Source organism: Dipodomys ordii, unplaced genomic scaffold, assembly GCF_000151885.1.
Source record: "Dipodomys ordii isolate 6190 unplaced genomic scaffold, Dord_2.0 Scaffold90, whole genome shotgun sequence".
NCBI classification, from domain to species: domain Eukaryota; kingdom Metazoa; phylum Chordata; class Mammalia; order Rodentia; family Heteromyidae; genus Dipodomys; species Dipodomys ordii.
Window position 1 is genome coordinate 5,680,658 of NW_012267306.1, and position 16,098 is coordinate 5,696,755.

The 16,098-nt window shown below is 34.9% G+C and overlaps 1 protein-coding gene across 2 annotated transcripts in view; it reads left to right on the forward strand.

Moving 5' to 3' along the window:
• Kiaa1324l (KIAA1324-like ortholog) overlaps nt 1-16,098 on the forward strand; it is a 146,063-nt gene that overhangs the window by 79,613 nt on the left and 50,352 nt on the right. The window contains exons 3-5 of one of the 2 annotated variants that reach the window (XM_013026019.1): nt 9,644-9,839; nt 12,385-12,532; nt 14,946-15,032. In XM_013026019.1, the coding sequence (XP_012881473.1) occupies nt 9,644-9,839; nt 12,385-12,532; nt 14,946-15,032 (431 nt within the window). The remainder of the gene's footprint in view (nt 1-9,643; nt 9,840-12,384; nt 12,533-14,945; nt 15,033-16,098) is intronic. The other variant, XM_013026020.1, reaches the window with a different exon arrangement.

Consider the following 16,098-nt stretch of genomic DNA (forward strand, 5'->3'; position numbering starts at 1 on the left):
ATTTATTTTTAAAATTATATGAATTCTAGTAGTTAATAAAACATCAGCTATTAGTTTTTCTTTTTAATATATATTTCTATTGTCATTGTAATGATAATGTACAAAGGGGTTACAGTTAATGAGGTATAGGGATGAGTGCAGGTAATATGTACATTTCTTTTTGAGCAGTGTCACCCATTCTTTCACTCTCTACCCAGTTCTTCCCTCTCGTCCCCACTCGCAAGTTACGTCATTCATTTTCAGCATAGTGTCTAGTGAGTATCACACTGTTATACTTGTTCACCCTTTGTTCATACTTTCTGTCTCCCCTCCTTACCTTTCCCAAAACAGATAAACTTACAAGTAAGACAAAAGGTACAGAAAACAACAACAGCAACAAAGAAAAAAACCCTTGTTTCCATTTCTTGGAGTTTATTTTCATAAATACTCTTTTATATGATAATATGCTCATTGCTATTGAGCCTTTGTGATCCTCTCCTAAGAATATCTTTCTTTAGTCTCACTGTGTGATATCTAATAGATCACAAACAAGGCCACACTAAAGGTGCCAGTACGAACAGGTTCATTACAGCATTGTTTACCATAGCCAAGATATGGAATCAACCCATATGCCCCTCAGTAGATGAATAGATAATGTGGATTTTAGTCCTCTTTAAAAAAATTTGTTTAGGTTGCAAGTCCTGCTCTGGTTTATTTATAAAGTAATAAATATTACAAGCATGAACAAGTTGCATGTGTGTAAACAAACTGTACAATGATTAATAGATGTGGGAGGGGTGGCTTGAAGCTAATTCATCATCCTGGACAGAAGACAGACTAAGAAAGAGCACCTTAGAAGCATTTGAGGTGGACAATGAATAGGCCTACCTCATTGTACTCCTGCTTACTGATCCACATCTGTTGGAAGGTGGACAGAGAGGCCAGGATGGAGCCACCAATCTATATGGAGTATTTACGCTCTGGGATGGTGAGGAGCAATGATCTTGATCTTCATGGTGCTGGGGTCCAGCGGTGATCTTATGCATGTGGTCAGCGATCCCAGGGTACACGGTGGTGCCCTCAGACAGCACGTTGTTGGCCTATAGATCCTTGTAGATGTCAATGTCACACTTCATGATGCTGTTGTAAGTTGTCTCATGGATGCCCGCCGACTCCGTGCCAATGAAGGAGGGCTGGAAGAGCATCTCAGGGCAGTGAAAGTGCTCAATGCAATAGTGATGACTTGACTATCGGACAGTTCATAGCTCATCTCCAGGGAGGAGGAGAAGGCAGCCTTGGCCATCTCATTCTCAAAATCCAGGACAGGAATTTTAGTCTTCTATCAGAAAGAATGATATTATACCATTCATAGGGAAATGGAAAGACTTGGAAAAATTACATTAAGTGAAATAAGTGAGACACCCAGAAACATAGGCTGCATGTTTTCCCTCATTTGTGGTAACCAGAATTCTAGTGTCTAGAAATCTACAAACAAACTCACTGGATGGCAAAAGACAAAATTACACCAGGATCATTCGGGTAAATGGCCCAAAGTGGGATTGCTGGGTCATAGGGGAGCTCGATGTGGAGTCTTTTGAGGAGCCTCCATACTACTTTCCAAAGTGGTTGAACAAGTTTACACTCCCACCAACAATGCAGTAGGGTTCTCTTCTGGCCACATTCCCACCAGCATCTGTTGTTATTAGAGTTCTTGATTACAGCCATTCTAACTGGGGTCAGGTGGTATCTCAACGTTGTTTTGATTTGCATTTCTTTTATGGCTAGAGAGGTTGAGCATTTCTTTATGTGTCTATTGGCCATTCTTCTTTCCTCTTCAGAGAAGGTTCTCTTTAAGTCTTTAGCCCACTTATTTATTGGGCAGTTGTTTCTTTGAGGATTGTTGTTGGGGGATTTGATTTTTTGAGTTCTAGGTATATTTGTCTGTTATATGGCTAGTGAAGATCTTCTCCCAATCCGTGGGCTTTCTATTGATCTTTCTAGCTATGTCCTTTGCCATGCAGAAGCTCTGCAACTTCATGCAATCCCATTTGTCCAACTTTTCTTTGATTTGTTGTGTTTCTGGGTCTCTATTAAGAAAATTTCGGCCTGTGCCAAGGAGACCTAGGGTTTCTCCTATTCCATCCTGTAATGTTTTCAGAGTGTCTGCTTTGACTCCAAGGTCTTTGATCCATTTGGAGTTGATTCTGGTGCAGGGTGATATATAAGGATCTAGATTTAGTTTTCTATAAGTGATTAAACAATTTTGCCAGCACCATTTAGTGGTGAGGTTTTCTTTCTTCCATTTTGTTATTGAAGATTAGGTGGCTTATAGGTCAGTGGGTTCATTATTGCAGTTTTATTTACCATAGCTAAGATATGGAACTAACCCAGATGTCCCTCAGTAGATAAATGGATCAAGAAAATGTGGTATATATACACAATGGAATTCTATGCCTCCATCAGAAAGAATGACATTGCCAATGTGTTAGGAAATGGAAAGATTTGGAAAAAAATATATTAAGTGAAGTAAGCTAGGCCCCAAGAAACATAGGTCCCATGGTTTCCCTTATTTGCAGTAACTGGTATATGTCTGAGACAAGCAGAAAAGGTCAGATAGGATGATGTTAAGTGAAATGAACTCCAAGATAAGGACACAAGTGGCCTTTTCTTTCTTGCTATTATTTCTAATGTATTTATAAGGTACCACATAATTTTTTTTGTTGCTTTGTATTTCCCTCCCCCATGTTATGTATAACTCCTGTTTTCACTGTATTTGATGCTGGTATAATTTGGGGAGGGGAAGGGAAAAAATTGTTTAAATAGGGATACAGGTAGACCCATTGCAAGAATGAGATGTACAAGATGCTATGTCAAAAAATGAACTTTACAATTTAGGTGAGTGTGGGAGGGTGCGGAAATGTAGTTGTGGAGATGGGAGGGAAAGAATGGTAGGGGAAAAACAAAAAAGGAGGCAACAATGTTTGATAAGAAATGTACTTATTACCTTGCTCATGTAACTGGAACCCCTCTGTACAGTATTTTCACAATAAAAAACGTATTAAAAATACACCAGGACACAGTAAATTACACAAGGCTCTAGTTTTTCTTAGGCTGTAATCCTGATATATACTTAATATAAGTAAGCATCAAACTTACAGGGCTTAAGAAGAAGCATGGAGAAGTTGTTATAATTGACCCTGGTCCTCATTGTCCTCTTTTTACTGTGGAGAACTATCAGTCTCTTAGTGCTGTTCTGAAAGGGCCAGTGAGATGACTTTATGGCTTTCTTTTTCTCTGCTAGCTCCGAGCCCAGCCACCAAGAACTGGCCTGCTCTGAAGGCTCTGGTGCTGAAATAATCTGTGAGCATCATTCACCATTCAAGGTCTTTCAAGTAGCATGCCATTCCAGAACTGTAGCACTGTTTATCATAGTCTCAGAACAAAAAGAATAAAGCCCTTGTTCTAATCTTATGGCTTCTCTACTGTTGATTCACTTCCTCCTTTTATCCTGAGAACTTAGAAAGTAGAAAAACCTCCCATGCTCCTGGATTGGAAGGATCAACATCGTGAAAATGACAATGCTTCCCAGGACTATCTACAAATTCAATGTGATACCTGTCAATATTCCAACCTCATTCTTTAAGGAAATAGAAGAGGCAATCCAAAAATTCATATGAAATCTATTCTTGCCTTCCAGGACTTCTATTGAAATTTTTCAGTGGCTAAAAACAATGGTCATTCTTTGTAGTTGTTTTCTGGGTAGTGATGTGATGTCTTTTATTCTGTCTCTGCCTGCTTGGCTTCCTGATATTGGTCTATCTGTCTGTCTCTGTATTTCAGTCTCTCTTTGTCTTTATTACACACACACATACACACACACACACACACACACACACACACACACGAACATGAACACATATATGGGGCAGAACTCTTTTGCATCAAATCAAAACTTAGAAGAAGGGAATGCCTGTCTTTCCTTGGGGAAGAGTAGAAAGACAATTCCTTTACATATCTGAAAACAAATTGAAGTTACTGAGAGGAAAGTAAAGACATTTAATTTCATGTTTTATATTAATTTGTGATAATAACATTACTTTCAATTTCAATATTTCTTAGTCTGTGATTTCAAATACAATCTAACACATCTTCTATTTGAGGATGACTAATTTTATCTAACTTTATTTTTTATATAAACATAAAATCAATCACCATCCTGTGGACTTTGTTTAATCTCCTATTTAAATATAATCCAGTATACATGTATATAACAACACACATATATAATATATGCATAACATGCATAGTATATATGTATGTATAATTTACTTTTGTAATTTTTGTATGAGATTCAATGAGCTAATGTGGCTACAATAGACATGACTTTTATATAGGTCAACATGCATACTTATATTCTAATTTTTGAATGATTATTATAAACTGATATTTCAGTTTCTTGGATCAATAGGTTCTATGATAAGATTACTTAAAAATTTTGGATATGATTCCTTTTCTTTTTTCTTCTTCTCAAATTTGTAGTTAAAACTAGGTTTAATGGAACTTAAGAAACAGTTGGGGCTGGGAAGGTGGCTCAGTGGTAGAGTGCTTACCTTGCATGCATGAGGCCCTGGGTTCATTTCTTCAGCATCACATAAGCAGAAAAGGCCTGAAGTGGCACTGTGGCTTAAATGGTAGAGTGTTAGCCTTGAGTAAAAGCAGTTCAGGGACAGTTCCTAGGCCCTGAGTTCAAGCTCTAGGACTGGCAAAAAAAAGGTACAAGACAAAGATCATTACATAACAATAACTGGAATATCGCAAAATTGTAAATACATCCACCATCCAAGCATCTAAGTATACAAAGCAAATATTGGCAGTTATTAAGATAGAAATGACAACAATGTAATATTAGGAAATTTCAATATGTCAGTTACAGTACTGGGAAGAAAAACCGTATTGAAAAATCAATAAAGACCGTAAGCAGGAAATCTCTTTCTGTTATCCCATCAAAAAATGTGGACTTTGTTTATCTTTAGTACAATTCAGTTACTGTAGGATTTTGAGATTGTGAAAGAAGAAAACTAGTATTTATTTTAGACATGACTGATATGAATGAAAATGAATGAAAAAGAATGAATGAAAAAGCTAACAAATGAAAAAGCTAACAACAGCTTTTTATAATAACTGCCTATCATCTTGATTGTTGAAAAGTTCATGTTAATTCAAAAAGAATTAAATGATGGATATAGTCCCTGAGATTTAAAAAAGAAAAGACCCTTATAATCCGATTAAAAGCCAAATGGCAAGATAGCAGTGTTGAAACAGAAAGTGAATAAGGCTACGATAAGAGATAACAGAAAAGGAAAAGCAGGCCATTGTTGGTGAGAACCAGAACCGGTCAGACATGCTAACTGCTGATATAATCATGAGGAGTCAATTCAGTTTTAACAAGAATACAAGGCTCCAATTTTCTTTTCTCTCTCTCTCTCTTTTTTTTTGTCTTTGACATGAGTTTCAAGAATTGGCTACTGGAATGGAAAGACAGAAGAAATGCAAATGATTAAAAAAGTTGAAAAGCTTTAGATGTTTTAGCTTTCCTGTATATTTTTAAAATTTTTTTTATTGTGACAATACCGCACAGAGGGGTTACAATTACATGGGCAAGATAATGAGTACATTTCTTATCAAGCATTCTTGCCTCCTCCTTTGTTTCCCCTTTCCATCTCCTCCCCCTCCTCCCGCCCCTCCTCCTCCCCGCCCAGCCAAAGTTGTAAAGTTAGTTTTTCAACATAACTACTTGTACATCTTATTGTTGCAATGGGTCCACCTGTATACCTATTTAAACGGTTTGTTTTTGCCCTTCCCCTCCACAAATTATACCAACATCAAATATAATGAAAGCAGGTATACTGCTGAATGGTCTTCATGGAATATCTTATTCCCACATTTTTACTGTCTTTACTAATTCTTAATATTACTATCTTCCTTATATAAGCAAGGTCATTAGACTTATGAAAGTTAAGAACTTGTTACATTATTTCTCAAATTGTATGACATATTTAAAATTCCATAAAGATATGAAAGTAACTGGGCTGCTAATCTTAGCTATTCAGGAGGCTGAGATCTGAGGTCAGGAAAATCTGTTAGATTTTTAAATCTCTAATTAGTTAACAAAAAAGCTGCAAGTAGAGCTCTGTCTCAAGTGATAGAATTTTAGCCTTGAGCAAAAGAGCTCAGTGACAGTGTCCAGATCCTGAGTTCAAGCAATAGGACTGACACAAAAGTATTGAGAATAGAAAGTGGTCATGAATTTATAATGTAGATAAACATTGCTTAACAAGGGCAGGAAAGGAAGGATAGTGTGAAGTAGAATAACAAATTCAATTGAAATTTTTATCCTATGCTCATTGGTTGATTGAGCTAAATTTTCTTTTGGAGTACTGCCTTTGGAATTAGAGTAGAATTTGAATATCATCTTTGTTATTTGTTTATGCGTAAGCTTATAATATGGTTATTTAAATTGACGTGGCTCAGTTTCTTCATCTGATATGAGGACATGATACCGTCCTTCTTCACATTTCTATTTTAAGTACAACTGATTCTCATTATTAATGTACTCTATATTTGCTAATTCCAAACAACTTATTTATAATCTCCAGATCAACACTGTTAGTGCTTACATAGTCATTTGCATATGGGCAGAGTGATAAACTATTTGAATCACCTAAACACCCATTTGGAAAAGGTGAAAAATTTTTGCTCTCATATTGAAAAAAAAAAACACACCCAAGCCATATGTGTTGTGTGTGTGTGTGTGTGTGTGTGTGTGTGTGTGTGTGTTGTATTTAGTGCTGTGTTTTTAGTATTCTTTGTTACTTAGTTGATTCTTCTACTTATCATGGCCCTTTAAGGGCCAGCTAGCATCTTAAGTGCAAGAAGTCTGAGATAGGCCTTTTAAAGAAAAGATGCATATTATACAAGCTTTGTCCAGGAATGGGTGAACACTCAATTGACGGTGAATTTAATGGACTGAACAAATAGTATATATTAAATGGGATGTCTTCAAGGAGAAATAAGGTTAAGGTTAGATTAGGTTAAGGTTAGGTGTTAATAAATTGAAGAAGTTTTGTGACCAGGAGCTCTCAGGATCCTAACTCTGAATTTCTACTAGGAACAAATGTCTCAGTATCACTAACATTGTGTTCATGGCAAATTTGTGTTACCATGAAAACAATAATTTATATGGTGGGGTTGGGAGGAAGGGAAAGTAGGAGAAACATAAGGGAAGAGGTAACAAGTTGGACAAGAAATGTGCTTATTACCTTACTTATGTAACTGTAACCCCTCTGTATATCACCTTGACAATAAAAAACACAATAATCTATATAGTTATAAAATACCAATAACAGAACCTACTATTCAATGTGCTTACTTTCAACATTTCCTCTCTTTCCCTTCTGATTCATAGAAGTACTAAAAAAATTAATATTCTTCATAATTTTGATAGGATAGTGAAAACTCTCAAATAGAATCATTGTGTTTAAAATCGCAAACACAATTTTCTACCTTTTTTGCTTCCATAGACTTATATACAAACATAGTATAAAATATTTTTATTAAGTTGTTAATTAAATTAAAAAGTCAATTTTGGATGCAGACTAAAATGCCTTCCAAGATAACTTTATCAGAAAGTAAATAGTTTCAGATTTGTGGATGATGAATTCTCCATTTGCAACTATTTAATTCTGTACTATTATGGTATGAAAGGAGCCATGGACAATGTGCAAATGAATAAGTGTGGTTCTGTTTCATTAAAACTTTATTTATAAAAATAGTGCACCAGATTTGGCCTGTAAACTGGACTTTTGTTGTTGTTGTTGTTATTGGTCGTAGGGCTTGAACTTTGGGCTTGGATGTTGTCCCTGCACTCTTCAGCTCAAGGTGAGCTCTCTACTGCTTGAGCCACAGTGCCAAGTCTAATTTGGAGATGAGTCTCACTTGGCTTTCCTGCCTGGGCTGGCTTTGAACCACGATCCTCAGATCTCAGCCTCATGAGTAGCTAGGATTACAGGCGTGAGCCACTGATGCCCAGCTTAAACTGGACTTTTTGATGATCCTTGATTTAGTGTCCCAGTGGATCTTGTTCATAATTTTTTTAAATCATAGTAGGTAAATATTATCTGATTTTCAGACCTATAAACTATTGAAACTAAAAACATTTTTTCTATAGCTGTGTTTTTCTATTGATTATTTGGTTTGTAATTATAATAATGTATAATGAGCATTGGTTTTATGTAAGGAATTATGTTAACCAGTTTATTTAACTATGATAGCTCATTTTTTGGACACAGAACAAAGCCGAGAGAGAGAAAGTTACTCATTCATTAGGAAGTGGCACAACCTGTTCACAGGTTAGTTTCTTTCATCCCTGGATAATTTTGGCCTTGTAGCTAGTAAGTAATATTTTGTGCCTAATCTGTTTTTTATAGACTGATATTTCACTGGTTTGGGGAGGTTGATTTGAGTGTCAAGGTTCATTATATAGCATTGTTAAGTTTTTGGGTGAGTAGGTAGATAAGTATTGGTTTTAGCTCTAATTCTTTAATTAGTCTTTCAAAATTAGCTTATTTTTATTTCTAGCTAAGTCCCCAATGTATTTGAAAGAAGACTCTATTAATGTGAATATTTGCTACTTCACTCTGCTGGGAGATTTGTTTTTCATCAGATAATTTGGGTATTTTCCTTTGTTCTTGTTTCTTTAATATCCCGATTAAAGGATTAACTAGTCCTTTTGTACATTTGATTCAATAATACTACCCTGCATAGAGTCTTACACTTTGGGACATTGATTTGCATTTGTTGAATAAATAATATCTTAGCAGCAGGGCTCTTTTCTTTTCTGTGTGTTGATTATTGTTTGTATCTATGTCTGATTACTCTGCATACAGTTCTTAGAGTAAGCAGAAAGCTTAACATTAGAAATAAGACGTTGATTGTCAAATGGCTTCGGTTGGCATTATAAATATTGACAAAGTATGATTAAGGTTTTAGAGTGGAGATAACTTATTTAGTTACTATACTACCCCTATTTTACTCCCTTTTTATTTTGTTCTAATTCTCTAAATCAATGTTTTATTTGATCTTAGTATGTGCTAGGGACTTATTTGATTAGGACATAGTACTAAGAGTAGGAGTTCCATAATAATGACCCTTGTTTTCCTGAAGTTCAAAGTTACATGCTGTCTGTTAAGTGATATCTCTCAGAGTAAGGGTTTGAATAGAGGTAATATAGAAAGCAAACTGCAGGAGATATGAAGTGGGAACAGCTAATTAAATAGTGAGGATGATAGTAGTCTTCATAGATAGGCTACTTTTCAGGTATAGAACATTTGGGCAACATCTCTGAGAAACACGGGAAAAATTGCAAAAGAGACAATGAAATATTTAGGGTAAAACATATATTTTGTTTTGATTGGAAGTGTGGGGCAAGGAATGAGCAGAATCAAATAAGCAAAGACATGTAGCTATAAGGGAGATATTGGAGGTCTTTCCTTGGAGTGTAATATGATCAGAATTTTATGAACTTTATTCTAGTGACCATGTGAAGAGGAGAAAGTTAATGGAGGAAGCCAGTGACTAACCGGCCATGCCTTTTTCTGCCTTGCAGCTTTCTCATGTGCTTCTGGAGAGTATCTAGAAATGAAGAACCAGGTATGCAGCAAGTGTGCCGAAGGCACCTACTCGTTGGGCAGTGGCATCAAATTTGATGAATGGGATGAATTGCCAGCAGGATTTTCCAACATTGCAACATTCATGGACACTGTCGTGGGCCCTTCTGACACCAGGCCAGACAGCTGTAACAAGTAAGAATCCAAAGGAGCCTTTGGATCTCTACTAAATACTAGAAAGGTGTATTACTTTTTCCCAGAAAGAAGTTGAAGAATAATCTTCATGCTTAGGAGGATTCTAGATGAGCTAATTGCAAAGAATGATATTTTTTTATAGTTGTTAAGACTAACCTAGTAAAAGTTTCATGGGGTTAAATGATACTTCTTAACATATAATAGACACTCTTTACAAAATGGAATGGAGTTTTTAGAGAAACTAATTTATTTTCTCACAGTGTATTTATAAATTAGGTCAGTGGTATTTCTCTTAACCTTTGTTTAATTTTTAATGGATAAATCCTGACTTTTTTCTTTTTCCTTTGAAAAGTGTATAATCTTCATTTAGGTCTTGATTATCTCATGCAAAAGATAGTACTAGGTTAAGTACTTAGGGTAGAAAGGTCATTAACTTATTCTTAGGAGATTATTAGCATTGTTAATAACATGCAAGGAATAATAACTGGTTTTGAAAATAATAAAGCGAAACATGTTCCTTTGGGATGTACCACTTTCTATTCTCTCCTGTCTCCTATGTAATATTTAATTTAGTATATCAATGCTTAAGGAATTATGTTTTCGGCCTCTGGCTGCCTTTTGGTTCTTTTTCAGGAAGCCAAAATTGTTCTTTTTAATGATTTTTATTTTTTTAACCATGATCTAAGGATTATAGAAATTACTTAGCTGTGGTGAAATATGTTTCCTTCCTTCCTTTTCCCTTTTACTTCTTCCCACTTTTCCTCTTTTCCTTCTTTTGCTTTTTCACTCTAGCTCTTTCTCTCTGCCAATCAACAGTGGTTTTATTTTACTGGGCTGATAATATTGTTCTAAGTGTATGTCTCAATCTGTTTCTGTTCTTAGAAAAGTGGGGCTGGGTTATTCATAAGGGAAAGAAATTTATTTAGCTCATTGTTCTGGAGGTCCAAAAGCCGCATTCTGGCATCTGCTTGGCTTCTTATAAGGGCTTCGTACAGCTTCCACTCAAAAGCTTCCACACAGCAGAAAATGACAGTGCAGGTTGGCACACACAGAGAAAAGGGAGCTTATCTCTAGATTCAAGGAGAAAAGCCTCGGTCCATTTATGAAGTCTGTTATCCACCTAATACTTCTTTAAGACCCCAAATCTCAATACTTACTATTGACAGTTCCTATTAGTACACACCTGTCAAGGACAAACCATATTCTAGCCATACAAGTTTATATGTACACATATTGTGTATTAAACAAGTAGCTTCTTAGAGGAGGGTTTGGGGTTAAAGGACCTTAGATTGTTGTTTTGGACTGTTCTTTATATTCCTGGAATAGCTTATTCATGAAAGAACTTATGTGATAAGGAAGAACTGTTTCAATGTAGTGTTTTCTAGCATATTCAATATAAAGTTCAGTGTAATGTTGCTCTATTTCCTCCATCCTTCCCCCTGCCTTTTATTCTACTTCCATAATCTTCCATGCTCATTGTTTATTGTTGATTGATAGGGTCATGCAGAATATATAATTATTAAGCCAAAAGAGTTCTTTGAATATTATGAACATGAGTTCTTTGCATATGTTTATATAACATTCACTGTTATGGACATGCACATATATGCATGAGTGTATCTGTGTGTATATGTGCTGTTATCCCCTCCAAGTCTTTAGCTTTGCTTTTTTTAATCTTAATGCTGTTGTTTGATAGCAAGAAGCTTAACATTGGAAAAAATATATAATTTTTTGTGTTGTTAATTTTTCCTTTATATCATAAGCTAGCTTTGCTAATCCTAGGTAGTAAATTTGTGAAAGCTAGAAATTCTTTTTATGTCCTTCAGGTGATAGGGTTAAAAAAATCTTTAAGTAGTTGTACAGAGAAGTTGTCATTTAACAAAGAAATTCATGAATACAGTCTATCTTTATCAATGTCACCCTTTCCGTGTTCTCACCCATCGCTCCCCTCCCCACACCTTCCATCACTCTTCTTAATTTTGTAAGAAACATATTGGATTCTTGTCTGCATTTTGCCCCTCTTCATTTTTCTCCCCTTTTGCCCTTGACCTGAGTACCTGCTTCCTGATATTTTATTTTGCTGAACGCTGATTTTGGCTTTCTAATGAATTTCACTATTTGAGATCTCTCTTGAATCTACCATACTTTAGTTAATACATTCTGTATGTACTTGCATACTGTACTAGGGTCTCACTTTCCCTCAGCTTGTCTGCTCTGCTGATGCTCTATCCGTGAGCAATGCCTCCAGCTGTTTCTTAGTAGTTATTTGGGAATGGAATGTGGAGCACTTCTCTGCCTAGGGGCTGTCTTTGAACCATGATCAAAGGCAGAATCTCAGCCTCCTGACTAGCTAGGATTAGAAGCTAATGCCATAAAATATGAACCTTTTTTCAGTAAAGCAGTTGGCCTGTAGCTGCACAAAAACTTCTGGTGATTTCTGCTATGCTTTGCTAATGAAATTAATTTTGAATCTGGGCGATAGCTTTATGAGCAGAAGAGGTTTCTGAATACCAACATAAAACACTTTCTGGTTTTATTTCCACAGCTCTTCTTGGATCCCTCGAGGAAACTACATAGAATCTAATCGCGATGACTGCACGGTGTCTCTGATTTATGCTGTGCACCTTAAAAAGTCAGGCTATGTCTTCTTTGAGTACCAGTATGTGGACAACAACATCTTCTTTGAGTTCTTTGTAAGGCCTTTTATATTTTTGGGTTTACTTTTAAAGATACATTCATAGAAATTTCTAGTCTGCTTTCTGACTCCTCAATTATTTTTCTGTGTGTTAACTGAACTTCCTGTTGTTAATTGGACATTTAACTTTTTCTATAGTTTTTTGTTTTCTAGTTAATATTGTTTCTTTACTTTGGCACTCTCCTTTGTAGTATAAATTTGTCTTGATTTGCTTTTGGTTATGTTCATTATATGACCATTTATTTTAGACTACATGTGACAAACATTTTCTCATGATTCATTTGAACTTCTTTTTTTTATACTTACAAATGCTATTTTGCTAAAAATGCATTTTTGTCAACTTTAGTTTTAACTTACTTTTTTGGAAATTCAGTTATTTTACTCACTAGGAATATTTAGATATATTCATGGCCAATTATTTTAAAAGTAGAAATGGCTATATGTTTGTGATTCTGTGAATTTTGTATATTCTAAAGGAATTAGTGGATGAGATAGTTATATTGGATTAAATAGCATTATAAAACATACAATACAATAACAGACTAACAGAATAACCACCAAAGTTATTTTACTATGTTAATTAAACAATACTTACTCTACTAAATATTAATTGAGACATGGACTCAAATGCTTGAGAAAGTATTTCCAGATTGTCTTCTTAAACTGAACACCATTTGTGTTTTGCTAGCAAATGGGAAAAAATCAGTGGCTTATAAACAAATGCATTATAATTATTCTAAAACAAATTGTATGTTTTGGTAATGGGTATTTGTAAATCAATAATGAGAATTTCTAAGTCAAAAATTTGGTAGCAAGAGATATTTTCAATGAAGTATGAGCCTTAGATTTGAAGTCAAGATTCTGGCTTTAGTTCCAGTTCTATAGTTGTTAGCTATGGTATCAAACAATTAAGTTAACTTTCCGGCCCTCAGCATTCCTTTTAATTAAGTGGATTGTGAGAGGATGTATTAAGGAGCCTGCTTGTACTAATATCCTTTGTTGAATTTAGGATATTAAGCAACATTCAGACATATTTGCTTTTTAAGCTACATTTTGTTTGCAGAACACTTTCCATTGCAGAGACTCAATTCCTTGGGACATTTCATCAGCATTGCTAAATTCAAGTCAGGAAACAAGACAAGTATCTAATTATAAGACCAAGCATTTAGTATTGCCCGATAGATCCCTTGAAAACTATCAATAAAGGTACTCTTAGGGCCTAACATTTCATTGCTTGCCTTTGTAATTGCAAATTTCTTCTAGTCATAGTCTGAAAAGCAGTGACAAATTTCAGCTTCTTTTACTGACATTTCAGCTTTCTAGATTGCCATTTATTGACTCAGAGGCTCCCAACAGTTTGCAGTCATTAAGTTAGTGGTTAATAAAATGGAGTGTTTGAAGACTGAAAGATATAGGTGTGCTCTGAGAATGAGAAAAGTGAACATGGCATATATTAAAGCAGAAAATGTTTAATTTCAGAACTATATCTGAGTTTTGTGTAACCCTACCATATTTTAAAGTGATGAAAATGAAAGCTAGAGATAAACAGCATTAAGTTTATATCTTCACTAGATTTAGAATGAGGAATGGATCTCAGATCCCCAGAATAAGGGGAGAATGTCATGATCATAAATGATGTCTGCTGTTACCTGTTTAACAATTTAAGTTATGTAAATTTGTTAGAAGGTTGAGTACAGCAGAAAATGATTTCAAGACTAGAGAAATAGAATTCTCTCAACATAAGTACAAGTGATAAGCTCTTTCTTGAACCCGATTCTGTTACTGACTGTAATATAGAAAGATATCCTAACCTTTGGATGCTTCTTCCTTCTTCGTAGACCTAGAAGTGTAGTTTCCTAACACTTAGGCATTTTGGAAGAATTGCCTAGATTGTACAAGATGTTGATGCTAAAGATATTATCTGTAGGTATTTGAAGTTGCATGGCAAAATAATATTTATTCCCCAAATAAAAGTTTGGAACTTAGATTTTGGACATAGCCACTTACTGCTATGTTTGGATTAAGTTCTGATGAATGCAGAACAGAACAGACTTTGTTTATTCATTTAAAATTTTATTGCCACAAATATAGACATCAATTTTGTTTATATTTTTATACATTCATACTTGCATAGTGAATTCAAGCTGTTAAAATATTTTGATAAGTCGGGTGTATGTTTTGTGAAATTCTTTTCCCTCTTTCTAGTTAATGGACTGGCCTTTTTGTTACAGTAAAGAGATGGTTTACTTAGAAGCAAGCACTCAAATGCAGTTGTCCCTTTGGCTTCAGCAGATTTGGCTGATTTGTTTAGTATGTTTTGAAAAGCATTTTTGCAGTCTGTGCTGGGAACAGAATTCAATGAAACCTATTATTCCAGTAGCTTTACTGAGTCTCTTGTGTTTAATCCACAGATTCAAAATGACCAGTGCCAGGAGATGGATGCCACCACGGACAAGTGGGTAAAACTCACAGACAATGGAGAATGGGGGTCTCATTCTGTGAGTCTCTTTTGTTTTTCTTTCTTCTTTCTCACTGATTCCATTATTTTTAATATTTTCTCAACTCTTTATTAGTATTCACTTTTTAGAAATATAAAATCAAAATGTGGTCTTTTTAATTTAGATAATTTTCTATTCACGGAAGAAATTATAAATTTTATGGATTCAGATTCTTACTTTTTCAGTTGTGTTTTCTTACCCTGTCCTAGTTTCTATTCTAATTTTCTTCCAAGTTTAAAGGAAAGAGACAGCAAGAAGGCCAATAAAACTGATAGAAAAACGTTTACAAAGTTTACATATGCAAGTTTGCAAATGTGTCTGTCACAAGTAATAGAACCAGTGGCTCTTGTTAATGGGAAAAAAATCTTGGAATATTTTATCCAGCTTTGAACTAGCTTCAGTAAGTGATTTTGTTTTGTTAGCTCTATGTTTACAAGATTCTCTCACCTTTGGAAGTTCAAACCTATTGGTCAACACTCTACCATCTTTGGTCATTTCAAGTATAATAATTGCCTACTTCTTGACTAGAAATCTCTTTAAATGCCTGAAGACAAAATTAGTAGATAACAAACTTCAAGAAATCTATTCTTATTTAAGGTGCCCTCTTACAGTGAGGTAGAAATTTAAAATCTCACCCTGGCTTATAGTTATGTTTCTTTAGGTTATTTGCTTGTGATTTTTTATGATTTTGTTTTTCATTTCAGAAATAAGGATAATCTTATTAGATGATGTGTGGGAAGGAATTTGCAATGTAGACTGAATTGTGTTTTAGGAGATGCCCATCGATCCTTGCCTTTGTATTTGTAGCAGGCACCATATGTTTAAGTGATCACAATGTGTCCTCTCAGAGATTAAAACAAATTATCCATATACTGGAAAGTAATATTAGTACCACTTAAGATCCATTCACATAAGCATACAATCATCTGGTCTTAAGTTCAAGAAACCCTTGGCAACAAATGTGCTTGCTTTGCTTACGAGGACTTAATATAAGGAGAAAGTGCTTATTCATTACTTTCGCAAATCTCTGCCAAGGTGAAATAGTTGATTAGTTTTTAATTTACAG